This window comes from Diadema antillarum, unplaced genomic scaffold, assembly GCF_040938485.1.
Source record: "Diadema antillarum isolate AM-2024a unplaced genomic scaffold, OU_Dant_1.0 scf00000008, whole genome shotgun sequence".
In the NCBI taxonomy this organism is placed as follows: domain Eukaryota; kingdom Metazoa; phylum Echinodermata; class Echinoidea; order Diadematoida; family Diadematidae; genus Diadema; species Diadema antillarum.
In genome coordinates this window covers 5,067,641-5,090,906 of record NW_027270897.1, presented here as the reverse complement: position 1 = coordinate 5,090,906, position 23,266 = coordinate 5,067,641, and the positions used below count along the sequence as shown (strand labels likewise).

The window sequence follows — 23,266 nt, the reverse complement described above, 5'->3', positions numbered from 1 at the left end:
TATTGTGAAAGCATAGTGCTGTTTGACCTTTACTATTGTTTGTACCAGATGATGACAAAGCTAAGTGGAAGGATTTTTTTTTTTTTTTTTTATCAGGCCTACCCTTCACTTTTCAGCTTCGTACAGATAAACAGTTTTTTGTTCTATTCGACAACACCAATTTTTATTGTAAAGTAAACATGGATCAAACTTGCATGGATGCATCATCTGCATCGGATGCATCATCTGCATATAAAATCGCGGCATGAAATAATGTTGTCTCTCGTAAATGCGAGTGCTGTATCGTACGAATCTTCAACTGAATCTGCAGTTCCATATCCGATACAGTACACACAGTCGAACCAGCCAAGGAGCTAAGCTGCTAGGCCGCGCCGCCGGTACGTTGGACCAGGGAGGTCTCTTTCCACCTCCCTGGCGGACACGTACCGCGCCGATCGCCCAGCGCAGCAGACACACTAGTACACAGAGCCAGTACAGCACTGTAAGCTAAGGAGTCGGGTACTGTACAGTCAGCTCCCTATCCAGCGCGTGCGTGTACGTGTACAATGTGTGTGTACCGGGTACGTACGTGCGCGGACGAATCGTGTATTTCCTACCCGATTCGACGATTACTCGATTCGTACCTGGCGGAGCAGGCTTTGGAATTATCGTGTATTTGAGACAGAAGCACGATTGCTCTCAAGTTCGCTGAGTCGGAACGGCTTTTGTATCGGGTAAACTGCGCATTTACACGATTCATCCTTGTTGTGCGTGCGACTTAACGAACCGTGTTATCGTGTCAGACGATTTGGTGACCCGCACTGTAGTTCCTCCAGCTCTCCCCACCCCCAGGGCTGTTGATTGCTGATGTACACAGTACACGTGTACATGTGTACTGATGAGCTTCTCTGTAATCAGCCTGGTGAAATCGGGTATTTTCTCCTTCCCATGTACAAGCCACTGAGCATATATTACTGTCTTGCAAATACACAATGTGTACAAAACATTGTGTATACCAGAGAGTTCCACTGTATGACAACTTCTTTGCTCATACCGTGATACCTATTTCTCTATCGTGTCTTGAAATCATTGAAGACTGAATTATATATTACAAGGAAAAGTACAGATATCTACAATTTTGTATTAAAACAACTATTATGGCCTTTTATATACAAAGTACAGGTCATTGAAGTGAGAATAAATCTACTGTACAATATGAAAAATGTCCCTGTTTATATGTACAGGGTAAGAAGGAGTCACATGGATTGATTAAAAACAAATCATTGTTTGCCTCACTATTCTTGTCACATAGTGTTTCTTCCTATACAAATCTAAACCACTTCAAACTATGAGTTTTGTCTGCTGTGGCAAAGAATGACAGTTATTCTTTGTAAGTATTGCTCATTAGCTCCTGAAACCGTGGCCGGTTAGTCAATCAGTACAACTGTAAACTGTACCTATTGCCTTGGGCCAGGGATTCTGGCTTATCTGACTTGCAGGGCCTCCAATTAGTGTCATAAGAGTTTTGTGACCTGGGGTGACCTCTGATTGGTGTGTGACCTGAGATGACCTCTGATATAGTGATGTGATCCAGGAGGACCTCTGTTTGTGTCCATGTTTTCCAGTTGACCTCACCTGCACTCTTCGGGACCAGGTTGTTGATGCCTCCTGTATGATAAGAGGTTTACAATATATGTGGAGTCTTGAGATTAACTTTGATAGCTTTTATCATGGCTCCCATACCAGGTTCTCTGTTTAAATGCTTTGTGCACCTGAAATGGCACAAAGTTTATCATTACTTGTAGTGCCTATTTCTCACTGGGACAGTTTTAGAGAACTTTGTTATAGATTTGTGGATGAAGTATATTTCTTTGCATGTATTTCAATATCTCAAAATATATTCACATGCGGACACATTTTCATGATCAATTTTCAATACATTGTAGTTAAAGAAAATGCAAAACTCATTACTCACACTTTGCCATAAAGGGGCTGTGTGTGCATGAAGTGGACTAGACATTGGTAAAGCAATGCAGTTTATGCAGTAAAGGTGTACAACTACATGTAGATCTCTTGTGTTAGAACAAAGGTCCTTCCATTGCACGACGTCCATACATATTGAAACTGCATAACGGATTGTTTACCTCATCACATATTACATGTAAATATTACAACCAATTCTTTCAGGCTTTGAGACTTGGTTTCAATTATTGGTGAGGGCACTTCTTTTCAGACAGCTGCCTATTTCTATACAAAGCTAGGGATGAATTAACAGTGTGATTTTGTAAGTTATGTAAAATTGAGTGTGTGTGTTGGTTTTTGGTTTTTTTTTATTGAGAGACAGTTCAGAAGCCCTATGAATTTATCTATAGATCACAGAGTATAAAGATAGATAATGTGAGGGGATGCATGTACACTGTAGGCCTACAATGTATTTCATAAGGAAAGAATGCAAAATAAGGGAAATTTCGTGCTTGCATCAAATCAACAGTGTCGTGCAAATGACAACTTGATTACATGACCCAGACGACTATTTCAAGGTGCTTTCAAATAATCATGCAAGTGTGAAATGTGATTTAGATGATACTTGATGCTCTCACAACTGTTCAAAGTATACTGCAAGATGTATTTTCCCATTGTTCATGCAGATGGAGATTTATACCCTTCTTACTGTACATTGTACAGTGGTAGGTTGACTGTTCCTGTAAGTGGTGCAAAGTGACAGTGACACTTGAAGAACCAATCTCCCCCCCCCCCCTTCTTTCTTTCAGTTTTTTTCCCAAATAGTTTGATGACCCAGATGAGTCAGTAGTGACATGATACAGGAGGCGATTTGGGCTAGCAGTCTAACCATTTTGTTTTGTTTTGTTTCCAAACCAAGTTGTTTAGTCCCAGCTATGTTGTTTTACAGTCGTCTCTCACATAAATCACTGCGCTGAGCCATAGTGGGGGTAGAACCATGGAATTCAGATTCTTCATACGCTTCCTTATTTGGGCAATAACCCACAATGATTGACCAGGGAAAATGCTGCTGTGTGCTCCATACATGTTTGCGTGTTCAAGTTTACAGAGTCCTGTGCGACTGTACAGTTTGTAACTCAACTCATAAATCATTGTCAACTTAGCTCTTCTTATTGCTTTTCTTTTGTAGCTTTAAAATCATGCCAAGACAAATATAAAGGGAATTATGAAATTTCTGTTTAAAACAACTTCCTCTTCCTTCATGTCATACAGGTTTTGACAGGACAATGATGTTATATCAGAATGAAACAAATCAAAACAAGTGTAACAATGTTAATCATCGGCAACAACTTGAGATTATGACCTTAGTGTCATATTCTGGGGGAAACCCCTTTCCAGTATAAGGTCCTTGTTTGACAACTTTGCCTACCTATACTTTTTCAGATATTGTTGATCATATCTTGTCACTTCATCAGCATTAGACTGTTTGCCTGCGTACCAGCAGAGTTGCTTCTGTTCACAGAAATCTTGACACGGTGAACGAACGCTATCTCTGAGTGTCTTCTTTGAATCATCCACCTACACTGTACACCTTACCCACAGCTCGTCCTGACAGCCAGTATCTGCCCTTGACCTTTCTAAATTAAGGCTTCATTAACCTGTTATTCACTCCTTGTAATAATGCTGGGAGTGGAGTAGGAAAGGAGGGGGAGACGGATGGGGGGGGGGGGGCAGGAGGAGATTGATGGTTAACTCATTGACTCTGATATACTTCATTCCCTATAGGCACATGGCTTCCTTATAAAAATGTACAGCTAGTGGGTTAATCTGTACACAATACATTTATGCACACGTATTGATTTGAAATTGAAATCTCTAGCTGCGGTCACACTGGCAAAAGATTGCGAAGTTCTAAGATCACGAAGTCTTGTGATTTCCCACTTTGGAAGGGACGTTTAGCGAATTTGCGTTACGGAAAAAACATTTTGCGAGTTGCTAATTTTTGCAGATGTCAGTTGACTAGCATATTTGTGGAATAAAATCACTGCAAAATATATCTCATTTACAGTATATCGTGTGACTGTACATAACATTAAATGTTGGCATTGGGTTTATACAGCAGTTGTGATTATTCTGTCTGCTGCAAGCCTACAATATTGTATTCAACTTGACCCCTACAATGATTTACAAAGCATGTGCTGCGAAACAAACTATCGAAAGAAGGCATGACAGTGGTACACATGAGTTTGTAATTATTTGATATATGCGATGATGTTAACTACCTACACTGTACCGTCCATAGTCCATAGTATGGTAAAGTTTGTATACTGGGACTTTGTTTGTACACTGTATTAAAAGATGACCAGATTTCATTGAGCTAGAAGACAAAAAAACATGTTTGAACCTGATGACAAAGAGGTGACTCAAAAAGTTACTTACAGCTTCCAATTTGTCCAGCTGACTTCCTGTATCATTGACTACAGTGGAAGTCCTGACATATGATATGTTTATCAAATTAGAAGCCATTAGAAAAAAAAATGGGAAACCTTTAGCAGCAGGATATTGAGTGTGTCTTAATACCCAGTAGCTTCTCGCTGATGCCCATATGGAATCACATTCATCTTACCAGAGCGTGAAGGTTTTTTGGTGTGGTAGCCATTACCTAACCGCCTCCCTGATATTAATATTTCTAGGCTGGCGGCCTATCAAGATGTGTTGATGGAAATAAGAAGCGTCATTTGAAGTTATGAGGTTTTTCTTCTTTTTTTTTTTCCTTTCTCAGTTCTCAGTGTTAGACATAGAGGATGCAATATCATGATAAGAAAAATGAATGCTGTAGATGGTTTTGAGGTGGGTTTTCATTTTCCAACACACTTTTCAAAACTCTGGATAGAAGGAAGTTCAGTAAGAAAATCATTCATGAGTGCAAGATGTACAGGTACATACATACTAGGGTAGATTAGTCAGTCTGCAGATTTCATTAATTTGTGAGCATCAGAATGTTACTTGTTTTGTCATCTGCATAATGTTGAATAGTATTCACATCAGATAGCAAGAAAGAATACTTATAATGCCATGATATTGCTAAGAAACTTCATGGATTGTATGCTACACATGTATCATTTACATTCTTTTGTTTTACACAATCTTGAATTGCCACAACTTTTTTGCTTTGTTTTTAAACTAAACAACTAACATCTGACATTCTTAAGCCACAGGAGTATCATTATGAAACTGTTTTTATTGCTTATGATATTTTATGTACAAGCATGTAAGTAAGGTTCGACAGGAAACATATACCAAAGTTGCAGGTAGCTTAGATAAGAGCACCACTGAAGAGAGCTACACAGGTGATAAAATTACGGACATGAGTGCATTTATGACTGGAAAAGATTGCCCTCATTAAAGCTTAGTCAGGGCTGCATCTGTATGTAGAGTACACTGTATGTACAGAGTGTAGTATCCAGCAATACTATCTGTTTTGGGGTAGGCCTATTTGTTAAAGGTCCCTGTCAACCTCTGCATGGTGATATGATTGACTATTGTCTCCAAGTTATAAAGATAATGAAACTCTTTTAGCATGATTATAATGGAATATATCTCTTTCTTCCCTTCATGGAATTGATTTGAAAGTAGTGACTTGAAAAGGAAATTTTATGTCTGGTCCATCCTTTTTCTTCTGAACTCTATTCCTCTTTTTTACATGTGCACCTAACATGCCTATAATTTTCCCTTTTGTCATATCCTGATTAAATTCATTGTGGCTACAGTTTTTGACTTGCTTGTCTTTATGTTTACCTGTCTGACAACTTTCTCCTAACAGTAGATCAGTGATACAGTGGCTCATATCTTGTGGCAAACCTTCAATCACTATGTTTTGATTATCTTTCCCCTGGACCAAGGAGGCTTCCTCATCCCTTGACTGGCTCGTGTGGAGTCCTGGAATTAACCTCCACCGACTGGGTTTTTCCAACTGAAAGCTACTCCATCATCATTTACTCAGTGCTGGTATCTGCCCGCACTGAGCATTGCCCGAATATCCAAGCCCCTCTCGTGTTTCACCTGGCATGTGCGATGTCTTCCGCAGTGATACAGCCAGTGAGATAGGATGCCTGGGAAAGGGGGAAGATGGAAATGAGGCAAATGAGTTCCTTGATTGGGATTCATTAAACCCTAAACCATCAAGCATCTCTATCAGAGGAGAGGCAGGATTGTTCACTTACATTTGTATAGCATTACAGCATGCCGGAAAGTGAGATTACTTGTGAAGCGTATTGCCCGTTTGGTCTAAAAGCAGCTCTCCTGCCATCTTAGCATCTGAGCAGGATTCTGCTGCAAACTAAATTTTGATGATGCTGTTGCCATAGCAACAAACTGATGCTGACATTATACATTCTTTCCTGTCCTTTGGCCTTTGCTTGGTGCTTTTTAAGCTGCACCTGCCAGGAATTCAGTTGACATAGTGAGGCATGGGGCATGTTGTGGACATATTTGTCTGTGATTACCTTGCTTGGGGAAGGCATCCAGGCTCCTGTGTGCCTGTATGGTCTGCCTTTCTTAGCTTTCACTGTTGTATCTTCACATTAGTAGAAGCATGGGAACCACATGCATCGTAACATTGTATCAGATCATCTACTAGATATTTCCTTTCCAACATTTAGTTTGTCACTGGTATAACTTTCTCTTGACCCTAAAATGCAAGTAAGATCACGAGATGTCGTACAATGAATTACGATTATCTTCGACAAATTTACTTGAGCTTGGTGGCATGAAGGGGTGGTATGACTGTTTCCTGCCAATTGAGAGGACGAGTAGACCTGACTGAATGAATGAAAGATGATAGGAGGAGAAATCAGTCTGCAGCACCAGTAATGAAAGCATGTCACTCTGAATTATTCACGATGCGGAAGAATGACTGCCCCCGAGCTGAGCGAGGAGTCGCAGCATCTCGGCATTGGCAACGAGGACAATGCAAGCAATGTGCTGGCATACACCTTACTTTGTTCATTAGCTTTCATTTGTGAGCACAGATGGATGTATGCGATAGCACACGCCTCGATGGGAGGAATTCGCTTGCTTTGTTTGACTCGCTGTGTCACTCCTACAATGTATGAGTGGGATTGATCTCAATTACCATACTGTTGGTACAGCAACTAATAGGAGGAGTATCAAACAAAAACATTGTGTGAGGCTCTTTTTGTCTTCGCATGTGTAGTCATTGTGTGATGGAGTGAAAATGGAGTGAGATTTTACATTCGTGGAAGGTAGGAAGTCATCACCACTGACAGTTTGGCTGAGGTGTGGGCATCATTAGCTAGCCCCCCTGTCTCCATCAGTCATTCCCTGCTTGACGTCCAGAGGAAGGAATTCTTGTACCCTGCTGTCACGCCCGGATGCCTGCACCCTTCTCAGCCTCTTCATCAGTCCCTGTATGTACAGCGAGCATACAATGTATGTATAATGAGCAGGAGGATGTGCCTCTCCTGACATTTGCATGGATGCATTCTCTTGGATGTTGGACTGGCAGAAAATGTTTTGGAAGGAGAAGTGCGCATACACTATACGCTGGGAATAAAAAGCGGCGTCATCGGTCTACAGGATGGAACAATATCCATGCGAATCTGCAGTCCTACACAGGGAGGAATAACTGTGGATACCATGCATTTGCTGAGGATGTGGTTGCTAAGAGAGGAACAGCCTACTGGTCCTCTTTCTCTTGCATACTGCTGGATGGATCTTACCTCTTCACTTGTCTTGGTATCCTCACAGGCTGTATGAGTGCAGCACACACATGCTGAATAGGAAATTACGCTCCATGGATGTGCCGAGGATCGATGTACTCATTTGAAAGGCATTGGTGTGATTCAGAATGGAATACAATCCTCAAACTTTGATACAGCTTGTGGCATTGGTGTAATGCTAACACTTGCTTTTCTTGTGAAGGGACGTCTCATATTCTTAGTCTCGTAAGCCCAGAGGGATAAAAAGATAAATCCAGAGACACAGTTAGCTTTTATGTTCATTGTATTGTGTTTTTGCTGTAGTTTTTGTCAGCCGTATTGTTCTGTGTCACATCTGCACGCTGATGGTGTTGCTGAGTGTAGCAGTATTTGCAGTATAAGACTTCACAGTCAACAGCTCTAAAAACCACAGCACAAGTAACAGTGCCAATGAAACTACATTGTATGTCGTAATAATCTACATTGAATAATGCGAGATACTGCATTGCCTTGAATCAACAAACAAATCTCCATTTCAATTTCAGCTGAGAAACGGATCGATAAGTGTAGAATCGTGACGTCTTTTGAGTGAACTCAGACTGGAGTTTTTCCCCGTCCTAAGCCTCCTTCAATCTTCTGCAGCTCCCAGAATCCCCCTCTGTTAACATACTCTGTCTCCGTCCTTGGTACCCGCATAGATTTGCATAGTTGAGCGATCATTTAACACCCCCCACTGGACTGCTAGGCGTCGTCGATACCGATATTCCTCCCATAAGCATCACTTGTATATTTTTCCTCTTCCGATTTCTCCCCTCGCCCAAATGTATACATGTTGCCATGGTAATGACACAGTGTAGCTCGCTTTTCCTCTTTCTCTCTTCCTCTTTCACATAAACATGAGGCTCAGCTGACTCAATGCACCTGTTCTGTTTTGTGGAAGGCTGAGAAAAATGCTCCACTTAGAAGGCACAGAGGAGATGCAGTCAAGAGGAATTGAGCAGTTTTGTCAGTAAGAGGAGGTGACAGTTCTATACCAGGTCAAAAAATCTCCTCCTAGCTCAGCAACTCTCTATCTAGGGGGAAACATTTTTACTACCACAGAATAGATCTATACATAATATATTATGGTTGATATTGTATGGCTACAGTATTTGCAACTGAAATGATCAAAGAGATTTTAAAGAGAACAATTTCAATGGCATTTTCACCTTGTAACATATTGCCCTGGCATTATAACTGTAACTCTTTGGTTTACAGTCTGTTGATTAATTAACAGCATTAGCACCTCCTCCCCCCCCCCCCCCCCCCCATGTGGTGAATAGTGGACAAAACACTTTTGATATATAATATGAATGATACCTTTTTATAAGGCTACAAAGATAAAAGAAGAAATGATAGAACATGTTTCCATAGCAATAGCACTGCTCCTTAAACTGCTCTGTTTGTGGAGATAAAGATGACTTGTGATGGTATCTAATAGACGTGTGTTCAAACTGGAGAAGAAAATTATCGATACAATTTTGACTCTCTGGCACCCACTGAAGCTCAATGGCAGTGTTAATTAATTTGCTGATTGTTCTAAATGATTAACAGCTTTAAGCATAGTGATAGTAATTGCTCAGTACAGTGACCCTTTCTGGCATTGTGAAACAACATTCTATACACCTTGCATGATTGCTGCTAATGCCAATGATGTGGAGTTAATGAATGAAGCTTTTTTAGCAGGCTCTATGTGGAAGAGTAGTAGTATGGTTTTGAGGCGTAGAGTGCTTCTGAAGTTGTTCTTTGTGATACAATGAGAAAAAAAAAACCTCTGGATACCATTACTAGAGAAGTGGAGTTTTCTGGGACTATTTGGTCCGAGCATAGAGGTCTCTGTGGAACAACATGGATGGAGATATTTTATGTGATTTGCTTCAAATGACAGTGAAGGAACAATGTGATGACATTTTGCTACTTTGATCATTGCAGTGCACTTTGGTAACCACTTCAACAACAACAAATAAAAAATAGAGCTAGTCTTTGCATGTTAGAGAAGCAGAAATAACTGGCAAGACACATTCTGATTGGATCAGACAGTCTACAAAAAGTTTTTGACTGTCTTCTGAGCAGCCAGCATGATTTCCAGTGGTACGAGTCTGAAGGTGCGGCTGGGTGTTGCCGCCGTTGCCACGTATGCCACAAACACTCGCGCGGCCAAGGTGCACGCCCGGAGACAAGCCAAGCGACGGGAAACTGAGTCTCACGTAAGAATGCATGCTTCTGTGTGGTGTCGGCAGAGATGCTAAATGCTAATAGCAGCTATACAAATGTATCCCCCGTGATTATTTGTGTTTTGGTTCCAAGCTGACTAGATATTACTTATGATATGTAAGAATTCACACTGTGCCACTTCTCTTGTGTTTAACAAAGCGCAAAGTGATAATTTCATGTAATGATATTCCAAAATCAAAGCTGAGAAGACCATGAACAAGATGACTTGGTGGTTAAGTGTGAAACTTTGTGATTGTGCAAACATCAAAAGTTTTATATTTTATAACTCTCTTCTGTATGAATTACAAAGTATAAACATGTTAGATATTAGAGACCTCAATGTTGCCTTCATGCATGTTATTGCACATGGTATTTTCAGCATCTTTATTAGGCTCTCATGACATGGAAACATACAGATTTTTTTTTTTTTTTCACGAAGCACGAAATTTTTATTTAAAGGGCTGCACATCCTCTACAAAATACACATTGGATGAAACATATGTTAATTCACATGTGTAGTACAGTCTTGTAGAGTACACTTAGTGCTGGACAAAAAGAAAATATCACTTACTACAGTGTTATGAAGTGCTCAGTACATCATTAAAGCTGAATCAACAGTCAGCATCCTTCAGTTGTCTAGGAGTTGTGACTTGCTGTATCAGTTGTGTAGGCACTTGGAAGTGATGCCTAGAACTTTCAGACTGCCAAACCCATGTATCAAACAGCCTGTGTAGCAAACTGAGTGACCAGAATTAAAATCTCATTTCTTCCTCCTGTCCTTGCTTTGTTTCTGATTTGTGCAGAGGGGTTTGGTATTTACCCCTCTGAGCTGATTTCGCTCTCTGTCCTCATTCAATGACTGCAGCATACAGCTTACTCCTCATTTCCTCAAATTCCTCCCCTTCCATTGATAAGTAGAAGACAGCATACTGGGAGTAACCCCATTACTACCAGTGGCCACCTAGTGCTGCGCAGAGTCAATGGCAGCGTGAGGCAATAGCCCAGGGAGTGTTAAACCATCTACTGTAGATTCAAACAACAATGAGTGACCCACCTTGTGTTTCACTCAGTCCTAGCCTCACAGTTCACTATTTTCCAGAGAGCTCTGCAGGAGTTAATAGTAATATCAGCCTGTCCTAGAAATCGTGGTCAAGGATATCCTTGGTCGGAGCTGGAAGAAGAGCCATGTTCATGAGGACAGCCATGTTTCAGGTCTTTTTACATTTTAAAACAATTCTACCTCTTTATAAAGCTATTTTGTTGTACATCCTTGACAATTTCCTTCCTCGATTCTTGCAAAGAGAATGTACAACATCAGATTTTGCTTTCTCACTTGTACCTTGCTAGATACAGTATGATCTGTTTGTTGTCGAAGACTTCATTTCTGAAGATACCTGCCAGTATCCTTTTGAATTTAACCACAAAAAGATTGAAACCAGACTGCAAAGTGCATATACTGTATACAGTGATGATGTTGATTAGCATTGTGTCATATTTTGCTGTCATCATCTATCTTACATGTATTGATGTATGGGAAAAATACTGTTTAATATGCATTTAGATGTTCATGTTTACAACATGAAAGAGCTATACATATTTCTTATTTCTACAGTATTTTTCTTGTTTTTCCTTAGTTTAGTAGTTACAGTATACTTCCTCAAAGAGAGAGGATATTCTTGTGTTTTGTCTGAAGGTTAGGATGAGAGGTTCCTATGAGAGGATAGCGTTATTCCCTTGACCCGATGGGGACTTGTCTGAGATCAATCTTCTACCCATTTGTATGTACGTACGTGACAGCCGCTTCATCTAGTACATACCTAATGATGTGCGCACATGCACGATGCATTTAAGCGAGTGATGATCGACTGGGAATGGCTGGCCTAGAATCGTGGTATTGATTACACATGAAGGGGTGCAGGGAGGAGCATGGTTTGAATGAACGTGATGGATTGATCGTTCTTTCTAACCCTCTCTGGACCATGGTCACAAAATGCCATCGATATTTTACGTGAAAGTCCTGCCATACGCTATGACAGGATTAACTTTACTTTTGTCGACGAGCATTATACATTAGCTTCACAACTCAACATTGATAGTGGGCCACAAATCATTGTTCACTTGTCTTTTCTTTAAATAGCAATAATTAGAATGAAAAAAAAAAAGTTTTGTTCTAAGAATTGATTTTACATGTTATGCATTATGTACAATTTTCTGTTTTTTAACCAACATATGAATCAAATTAATGATTCTTATGTCTAAGTTGTTTTGAAAAGCAATTTTTCATGTACAACATATGAATCAAATTAATGATTCTTATGTCTAAGTTGTTTTGAAAAGCAGTCTTTCAATCAGTTTCAATTTAAACAACTTTTAATGATAAAAAAATCTTTGAATTGAAATAAGCAGTACCCACTGAGCATATTAGGGATCTAAACCATCACTTGCTATCAAGCGAAAGTAAGATAGTCAAGCTCCTGCTAGTAGATGTGACACCTTGCTAGCAGTCAGGAGGTTGTGAGTATGAATCCTATCCAAGTACATACTGTTTATGTCTATGACTTTTATCATGGCTATTACTCGAAACACAGAATAATCAGTGTGTTTTTATGTACATTTAATGTACGCAATTTGTAAATCAGTTGTGACATATGTGATATTACTTTCAGAATTTGTTTTTTCAACTGTTTATCAATATGGTCTTTTATCAATATATCGGTTGGTAGATAAGACCAGGACCATGTTAGGGGAACAAGGGCATCTGAAGGTCTTAACCCATTGAGGACAAGCTAATTTTGCCTGAGTCCCCGCGAATACTTGGACAGACACCTGTCCAAGTATTCTCAAGGACCAAAGTCTTTAGTGGGTTAATCAAGGCAACAAGATGGCAGCCTTATGGTCATTTGAGTTTCACACATTGAAGGTTTATGTGGGACTTCTGTGGACAGTATCCACTGTGGATCTGAAACTCTGTTCTGAAGACATTTCATTTAAATGCTGGATGAGCATTATTGGGTATGTGAGTTTTTGACACCCTGTCTGAGTGTGTCTGCTTTGGCTATTCGGAGTCAGACTGACAGCTCCCGCATCGACAGTGTTATCCCACTGATATTTAGAACTGTGAGAATTTAGAGATGAATATGCTACAGAGATGTGTAAGCAGTTCTCTGTCTGCTCCACAAAGTCCACAAATGCTTGCTGATTGTGTACAATCCTTACACTTCTTGTATCTCTTCCAAATCTCTGTACATCACATAAGAACTTTTGTCGGGTGGACACCTTTCTGATTCATTGTCACATGAAAACTTTTGTTTGGTAGATCTGTCTTTTCGATTGATGCAAGATATATGACAACATTTACGGTGTATAATAGTTATATAATAGTTAAAATATGTGGTATGATCTACGTGTCCATCTCAGGTCAAATCATAGTGACCACTTGTATTTTATGCTCTGGTCAATATAATGTTAACCCTTTGAATGTCTGCTTCCTTCCTCCAGGCCAAGACTGATGAGCAGCTGGACCAGGAGAGGGCGTGGCTGCAGGCAGAGCGGGTATGGCTGGTGCACCGTGGAGGGTTCTCGGCAGCCAAGCGGCTGGCGGTGACTCCCTCCGGCGAGTCGACAGAGGAAGGTAGCCAACTGACCAGTGATGGCAAGGTCAAGGTCAAGCTGGACCTCAGTGAGGAGGTGTTGGAGGTGGAAGAAACTGATGTGGAAAAGGTGAGTGAGAGTTGGATTAACCCGTTGAGGACGGGCTGAATTTGCTATTTTGCATTTCCCATTAGACATTTGCCCGAGTATACTCGGGACTCATCCTCAATGGGTTAAGCTCAAACTCTTGTATTGTTGGTCCCACATGTCATTGTTTTCTGCTTTTATGTGGCCAGGATTCATGGTTTCAAAAAGAATGGCCATTTTTCCTCCAAATTGCCAGACTCTTAGCTCTCTGTTTGTGTGTGTGTGGTGAGCTGGAATGAGGGTGAGTCAACCTAAGTTGGCAATGGTCATATTGGCTCACATGCAGTCATTCGGTAATTGGCAGTTTACGGCATTGTGTGAACAATTATGATGTCATTTTCTGAGAATTCTGTGTTGATGCTAGCATAAGGTACAGTGTTAAAAAACAAAGCAACTCAAAAATTAGGTGGAATGGTGCTGTGGCTTCATTAACCCAGATTGTATACAAAACACTGTTTGACTTCATTGCATGTACAATATCAAACAAACATACAATGTACCACCTACAATGTATAGTACCGGTATGTACATTGTCAGTTAGATTCAGAAGAGGGGTAGGCATTGCATTCATTCACATTGGAATTACCGTGGTCATAGATACCACATGGTGAATAGTTGTCACTATTCTCATTGGCAAAATAATGTGGTATTTCTGGCCCAAAAATATACTTGCCTGAGATAAGCACTGCACATTATTCTTTGTATCTCCCACATTGAAAAGACAGGGAAGGGTGTCAGGTCACATGAAAGATACACCACTGTCCAAAGGGTGGTACTTAGTGATAGGATTCACTCTCAATAGTCACATTTGTAATTCTCACGAACTTTGAGTTACTCTAAATACCATGGTATTTCGTGAAGTATTTTGTGCAGTATTTCGCAAGGTAAACAGGATCTTTAAGTGGTTCACTATCAAGGATGAATTATAGCGCTGTATGCGTAATGCAAACTGTTTCTTGGAACTTGTAGTGCTTTATTGACCATAAATCCGTGACGTCCACTTACATTTGTAAAAATATCAGCAATCCCATCCTGAACTATCACTTAAGTATCAGGAATTTTTACAGCATCTCTATCATTTGATCTGTATACAAGCTCTAATGCATTGTATAGAGCATACATTCACAAGCGCTCCTATGTCATACAGAAGGTTTCCATTTTTTTTGTAGACTGTGATTGACTTTCATGGGGATAAAGGCCATCTTGAATTTGGACGGCATTATTCTTTAGGTCTTTCTCAAACTCTGATGGTGTCTGAAGATGCCTTTCAGGCACTCAAAGATACAGAAAAAAAAATGTAGAGCATTTCTTTGTTGTTTCTTTGGAATTACGAAGAAGCAAAGCGGTAGGGCCTATATCTAGCATTTCAACAGCATCTTTTTTATCTTAAACAGCCTCTACAGGATATAAAAGCACATAAAAGTGTGCTAATAACAGAATACTCACACCAAAAGGAAAAGTGATAGAACCAAACTGTGTAGGCGCTAAGGATCAGTATGAGTGCCTAGAATAGACATTGCACTCTATACTACATTGTACTCTAGACTACATATAAATGATGATGAGGCCAGAGACAGAAATACACAAGAGGAGTGGAGAGAGATGAGAATGAGAGAGTCTCGTGATCTATTTAGCACACTCCTGACACCTTCAGTTTGCTAGTGGGCCAGTGAGAGCGGCGAAGCAGCATGGCTGCAAGGAGCGCCAGTCTGTAAAGTCAGTGTTAGTACAAGGGAACATGTTTTTGAATCACTGCAGCAGCAGCAGCAGCCCTGATGTATTTACCATAGAACAGGAGATACCTGGAATAGACATCAAGAGAATATACTTGGATATTTCATGCATTATGATCACGATACAATTTTAGAGTGGACACCAGCCTCTCTGTAAAGCTGGGTTATTCACAAAGTTGTAATCATGTAGTATACAGGTATTTCATAGTTATCTTTTTCTGACTGCCAATTGATTTCTCACAGAACTTGAGGAATATGCTTCCAATGCAGAGATGTCGCTGCCCTTTCCGAGAAGAATATGAGAAAAAGATTATCATCTTGTATGATCTACGGAGGATATATAAATTGTATAAAGTGTAATTGAATAAAATTAAAAAAACATTGACTTCATAACATTCTATAATAGATTTGTATTGCGAAGCAGAAGCTCACCTGTGAAATGACTAAAAGACATTAGGCTATCCATGGAGGAAGTGTGAGAAACCATAGCACACTGTAGTTATCATGATGTGTTTATTTTGTATCAAAAATACTTTGTTGTTGTTGTTGTTGTTGTTGTTGTTTTGGGTGCCACAGTCAACTCTCCTTTTAATATCATATAACTCCTTTTAATATCACAATAACTTAATACCCTGCACAATTTTTGCTAAATTCTCATGGGTGTCAATACAACCATACTGCCTGCAATATAAGTAATGATAGTACTCCATGATATAATTACAACCACGGAGATGGGAGCACCTCTCTATTGCAACTATATGAAGATACCACTGTTTTTGTCAAAAGATAAATATGAACAAATTTTCTCTGCCCCATACCATAAAAATTTTGCATGCAGTGATCGCGTTAACATATGAAATCAAACCAAAAAATATATCTTTTATTTCAGTGTAAGGTAATACAATTTATGTTTAACAATGTCAGTGACAAAAGTATAAATCACAGAAAAGAGGAATCTATGGAGAAAATGATCAAGAATTACAAATTTCACTCATATAAAGTATCAAAAAGACTCTTTAAAGGTTTATTCTCAATCTCCTTCCATTGAGAGAGCCAGGGTTTGATATTATCAGCCATGTTCAGCGGCTGTTGACAGAACTCCATTGGGTAGTCTGAAAATAACACGCAGTCTGCTCAGCGGAAGCTGTCTCATTCAATTTGGCCGACATGTGAATTGGTTGGCCGAGGCCATGTGCATGCGCTAGGGCTCTCCAATGTATGTCCAAGCTTCTGGACATGGCCGCTACCTAGATTACAATTTTAAAGGGACGGTGCTGTACGTATTTGCTGGCAGACAGAGGGAATCGCTGCACTCTTCAATTCAGAGACTGTAGCAATAACGCTGCAGATATTACATTATTGGCTTGGCTATGCATATTTTATTACCTAGTTTTTGTTTGGTCAAAATCTTCCAGGAATCTGTATTCAGTGAATAAAACTGATAAGGCTTTTTGGTCATTTTATTACACAGCATTTGTGGAATGCTCTTTAATGTGTAAGCGTGTTAAAAAGGAATTACAATTTCTCAGGTGGGTAAAGAAGGTACGCCATGTGATGAAGTCTCTATGTTAAAGTGATACTAACAAAGCTATGTAATGTGGGAAAAGTTCATGAAATTGTACAAGTTTGTGTGATTCTGACAGTGATGACAATAAAATTCGTAGGAGTACCCTTTTTATAAATTCTGCGAAAAGCATTCTAAGCAACCAACAACTACAAGTACAATATGTATCTACAAATGCCTTGTTAAATGCAAAGTTACTTTTTTTTTTTTTTTTACATTCAGCCAAATCTATATGCATATTTAGCATGTAGAAATCCCACTTTAGAGGGAATACTAGTATTGCTGACTCACTGCCAACATGTTATCTGTGTAAAGTTCAGTTGTGTCCCGTATGATACGTGTGGAAGATATTAACATGTTGAAATAGAAAGTATCTGCCAGGTTCATATTTCTGTGCCTAATATTGGACATCCTGGCAAGATCCAAGATTGTAATAATGTGGTCACATTCATTTTTTGGTCTTCTTTATTTTGTCTGCTGTGTGTGAAGCAGGCATGGACAATACTAATATCAGTGAGTTGTGTGTAGAAATACCAGGTATTGTGTGGGATGGTAATTTTGGGAGCGAATGGAATACAGGTATTCTACAGTATTTGTTTACTTGTGGTGAAAGGATTACACACAACACCACAATGTTTATGTGGCCTTTGTTAACTCTTGGGTTACAGAGGCAAAGCCTTATTAATATATTGATGTAATAGGTATCATAAATTTATGGTACATGTATTTAACCATTATTTTTGCATACTCACGAAAACAGAAGAGATATGAAATCGTGGGTTGAAGGTTAACCTCATAGAAGAGGAGATCCAGCAGAACATGGCAGCATTATCTATCACATCCACTGTGTAATGTTGATACAGCACTGCCTGAGGTTGTTTCAGATTTCTGCTCTCCTGCTTAGCAGGATGTCAAAGTACATTGAACCCAGGGACATTCCTTTTCTTTTAAAGCCTTTTTGGCCTATACATACATCAGAATTAAAAGTCCACAAAGGTAGCCCCATTATTTAGCCATCTTTTCCATAAATTCCGTTTCCTTTGAAATGGTTCCGCAGGAGTGCAAATATTTGCTTATAAGCCACAAATCAGTTGGACCATGAAATTTGTTGGCCGGCCACACAATCCAAAAAAAAAGAAAAAAAAAATTGGCATTAGCCTCTCATGCAGCTATTTACTTGGGCATATCAACTGATTTTTTTTTTCCTCTTCTCTTTTTTTCTCCCATAATCCCATGATGGGATGAGCACATCATGTGAGGCAAGTGAAAAAAGAATGATTATATTTTCAAATGCCACATCTAGCAATTGTGCCCCCATCGTCTCTTGCCTATATTTTGGACATTCCACATCATCTACAGAAGATGAAATTCTGTGCTGGAATCGGTGGTCGTGACATTACTCAAAGATTACCACATGATCAAAGCTGAATTCTTTTGATGTTGCTCTGGGGTGCAGTACACACAGATATCTTTATGAGATTACAGTGTGGTGTTGAGTTTACACATAGGTCACATGCTTCATATAGCATCAATGGGATGGCTGTGACATCACATGTCATGTAAATAGATCTAGAGGCATCTAATGTGGTTTTCAGATCAGTGGAATGTATGGTTGATGCTGCAGTGTATTGAAAGGCAATATGATCCTCAAATAGAACATATCTAGGAGATGTATTTCAAGGTATACAAGGTGTGGTATAGATATGCGTGATTGTGTATGCAAGTTCAAGTTCAAGTTCAAATTTATTTCCATTCGACATAAAATCATCAAACAATTCATACAATGAAAACACATAGATACAAATATATGAATATCAAAAGAAATATACACACATACACAAAACAACGAGAACAAGAGCCGATGCGTAAATTCATGTGAATGGGGGGTCAACAGAGAAGAGCAATAAGCCTTGTAAATCACTGACCCCTAGAAAACATAAATAATGTGTAAAATATATCGGGAGTATAGAAACGAAACTAATGAGGAAAAGAAAAGGACAGGACTGAAGAACAAATCAAAAGACATATATAAGTGCAATTAAAGTAATCATTCTGAATGAGAATATGAATTCAGGAGTAAAAATTTATAATTCCTTTTAAAACTATTCAAAGACGGTTTCATTTTCAAATCAAATGGTATTTCGGTCCATATTAATGGACCTTTATAAAAAACTGTATTCTTAGAAATATTTGTTCTCACTTGACATAAATGATAATCATTAGCACGACGGGTGTTATTAGCATAAACATTACTATTCAATAAAAATTTGGAAGAAATATTGGAGGGCAATAAACCTTTTGAAGACATACACATAAAAATTGCAAGATTATATCTATTATACATTTAAAAGCTTCAAATGAAAAAATAAAGGTGAAGTATGAGCATTAAAAGATACATTGGAAATTATTCGAATAGCTTTTTTCTGTAATACAAACAATTTTTTCATACAAAAATCATTTCCATTGGACCAGGCCACATTGCAATAATTGATATGGGAAATGAATAAAGTATGGTATGCTTTATTAAGTGGGCAGGTGCTTTTTTCTATGATAGACAATATCTAGTCTGTTCTTTGGAAGAGAACAAATGTTAGTTTTAAAGTTTGTGTGTCCAGTTTGCTAACCCAGAAATTTAGTTTCCTTTCACAAGTTAGTAGTACAATGTAATATACTAACTTGTGAAAGGAAACTACAATATCATTGTAAAGGTAGGCAATTCAGACCATTCCTCAAAATTATAAAACTTGACACTTCTTTAGGATGGAGGGGAATAGATATTATAGATTTCCAGTGAATTTATTTGGACCCCGATAAATAATTCCAGCTGTTATTCTCAGTGCAAAGGGGGAGCATATTTTGAGTGCTGTGGGATTAGTTTTTCTTTTTCTTTTTGTAAACTCTGAGGTATGTTACTTTAAGATTCCAAGATAGCTTTAATAGAGACATTATTTTTCAACTATGCAAAATTTTCTGATGTTTCCAAAAGGGATGTACGACCTTTAAGATATATTCACATCTGTCATTGACTAATATCTTGTTAAATATCCCATCTCTAAAAAACAAGGAAGGGCATAGAGTTTGAGTTTACACATTTTTTTTTCAAGGCAATTTTTGTTTTCATTGTCCAGAATCAATTCAAGGAGCACACTAAACAGAGATGGGACTAGAGTACTATTCAGCATTATGAACCTCATTTGATGAATCCTTGATTCTGATTGGTTGAAATTGTATGCATAAATTCAGCAATTGCCTTCAGTCCCATAGTACCTAAATTGTCTGATAGTACTTAACCCCCCTCTTTTGATGCGGACATATGTACAATACATATGATGTAAATGCTTGGCATCCATAACGTGAGAGATGACCCTCGTCCGATGCGATCGCAATGCTAACATTTATGGCTGCACCTCATGTGTAGCTTGAACTGGGCTAGGGAGATCATTATTGACCAAGTAAAAATTGACTCATTTCTTTTTAGTATTAAAACATGTGGACTGAGCTTTTATTATGGGCATTGTTACACAGTGTATCATTGCTTCTCAGGATTTCAACTCCATGCTCCTATAAACCTTGAGCAAGTTCCTCATTCATAGCTTGAAGTAAAGATCCTCCAGGTAGGCAATAATATCAACAGTGCCACGAAAAGCAGTCCCTATCTGTTTCTCACTCCCTTCTTCTCTATAGTAGGGTAGGCTGTGTAATCGCAGACAAATACCACTTGTAGGTACAGTGGGCTTAGCATCATGTCATGCTGTTATCCCACAATGATGCATGGTGTTTCACACTCTACTGAATCACACTTAGTGCTACACAGCAAGTCATGTGTGAATGCATAGACCAGAAGGTGTCAACTAAAGGAGGGGGGGGGGGGGGGGGTAGAGATATGCAGCTAGCCTTGACTGAAGCCTTTTTTGCTGTTTTGCTCCATTGTAACTAAGGTAAATGCATCAATTACAGTAGGAAACTATAATGTACAGTATGTACATTGTATATCATCTGAATCCCTTTTGCGCAAGTAAGGCATACACTGTAGTGTGTCCTAGCATAGTCTTTAACATAAAGACTTATCTAGATACAGACAGCTCTATATTCCAGGACCATTTATTAAATCATTTTACAAAAGCAGTAAATGCTATAATCCTTAGTAAAGTCTAGTCACTTCAATGAATTTTCATTATTCAAGCCCCAAATTACTTGTAACCTTTTTTGAAATGTTAGTGCTACCATGATAAAAAGTGTACATACATTAAGACCTCGTATCTACAAAATGTCAAATGTTCAGGAGAGCCAAACAAAAATGGCGGCCAAAGCACTATAGTGAATGGGATAGCCTTTCCTTTGACATGCCATGGTGGCTTCATTTTTGGAGTGAGACAGTTGGGATTTGGCCAGGACATTACTTAACCCATTATTTGACCATTAATCAAAAAAAGTCATTTTTACCAAAATTTCAGATACAAGGTCTTGTCACCCCAGCGATGTTATGTATGTTACAGTAACTCATTTTCTAAAACTTCTGTTTTTTTAATACGCCCAGGGTCCAGTTTCAAAAAAGAGTTGTGGCTGCTGATGTGCAATTCTTATGAGCAGTAATGCAATGGCACACTCGCAATCAATGGAGAACAAGAAGAGAGCCAAGGGTTCTGCTATTATCAAATACAAAGTATGTGGATGTGCCATAAATTTAGCACTGTGTTGTAGAATTGAATCAACTAGCCGTTTTCATGTTACTTGATGCACAGTAAACATTTGTTCAGCAAGTGACCTCAAGTTCTCAGGTCATATAACGCTATGCCACAGCTACAGTATTATGCATTGTGGGGTAATTATTCATCTGCCTCCCAGGTAATGTATGTACACTTGTAGTTTCTCATAGGGCTTTGTATGCCATGCCTGGTTACCATAAGCCAAGGTGTAATATGGTAGTGTATTCTGAGCTTGGCAGCTTTGTTCTTCTGCACAGATAAAGGTTGTTGTTTTTTTACGATAAATTGCTGTTCATGATGCCTTGATCAATATACATTTTGTACACTGTACTGAGCTGCAGTTTGGAGCAAGAGTGTGTTCACACTGCAGAGTGCAAGATCAGCTGCACTGGAGCAAGCTGTAATGATGAGTTGTGAAGGAATTTGCTGTCTGTATTGAAAAAAAAAATTATACACACAAATCTCTCAGCAGGGTATCCTGTTATGTCACCAAATGCAGTGAAATAAGGCAGCATTCACAAAGACCACATGCTTTCTACAGTGCGCAACAAGTACACCATCAAGAGCCGATATTCATGCGTATGTGTGAAGTTTGTGTGTATCGTATATTACGATTTAGTGACCCAGTGTGAATAAAACATACCCTCAGCTGATTCAAGTGCACTAGAAATTGCCATTATGGCTGTTTTGTCTCCCACTTGTGAAATATTTCCTTGGTGACGTTACTTTGAACTTTGAACCTTTTCGTTTTATGGAGTCTATGCTCTTCTGTAATGTTAAACAATCAACCTCGCCTATGTCGACCTCGCACAAGTCAAAAATTTGCTAAGTCAAATAAAATGTTCTGCCCTGAATGACTTTATTAAACATGCATTGATTTTATTGTGTAAGCTGAAGGATATTCTTCGCAGTCCCTGTGGATTTGACTTAGACGAGGTTGACTGTACATCAATAAGAGCAATTGAATTGAGAGTCTTTATTATGTACCTGCTATTGACAAACGTTATCATGCCCTGTGTATGTATCTTTCGATGATTGCTTTTTAAAGATTTTAATTTCATATTTCAGTACTTGTTGTCACTGTCAAATGGGCCCTACTCAGCAAATGAGTTAACCACTCTAAAAACAAACTCTGAAAACTGTAGGTGAGTGAAGGCTCAGTGAATGGATGGAAGAATAGCTATATGAATGAATAGGTAAAAATCAATGAATACAATGAAGCATTGAGATGAAGAACTGAGGAACTAAATTAGATGAAGGAATAGAGAATGTTATTTTATGAACTTTGTCTTTGGTTGTGGATTTTGCAGTTGATAAAGTAATATTCTTCACAGATACAGGTATAAAGGATGTACTTTGAACACCTTTTCAATAGTCTAAGAATTGTGTGAGAGCTAGGCTGGTTCTTGTGCACCTACAACAGTGTGTAGCTGTTTTTCCTAGATTTTTTTTAAAGGTTTTACTATGTCCTTCAACACTGCATTGGGCTTCTGATTGATTACATGATAATGTATATCACATTATGACCCATTGTGTCATATCAATGTGACTTACCTGTCAATGGCAGAGGAAGTTTTATTAGCCTTCTGTGCTAATCATGCCAGATTACCC

At 38.9% G+C, this 23,266-nt stretch overlaps 1 protein-coding gene across 8 annotated transcripts in view; it reads left to right on the top strand.

Moving 5' to 3' along the window:
- The window catches only part of LOC139718987 (unconventional myosin-XVIIIa-like), a 226,393-nt gene that overhangs the window by 41,447 nt on the left and 161,680 nt on the right, over positions 1-23,266 (top strand). For all 8 annotated transcript variants that reach the window (XM_071630437.1, XM_071630462.1, XM_071630457.1 and 5 more), the window contains exon 3: positions 13,413-13,634. In XM_071630437.1, the coding sequence (XP_071486538.1) occupies positions 13,413-13,634 (222 nt within the window). The remainder of the gene's footprint in view (positions 1-13,412; positions 13,635-23,266) is intronic.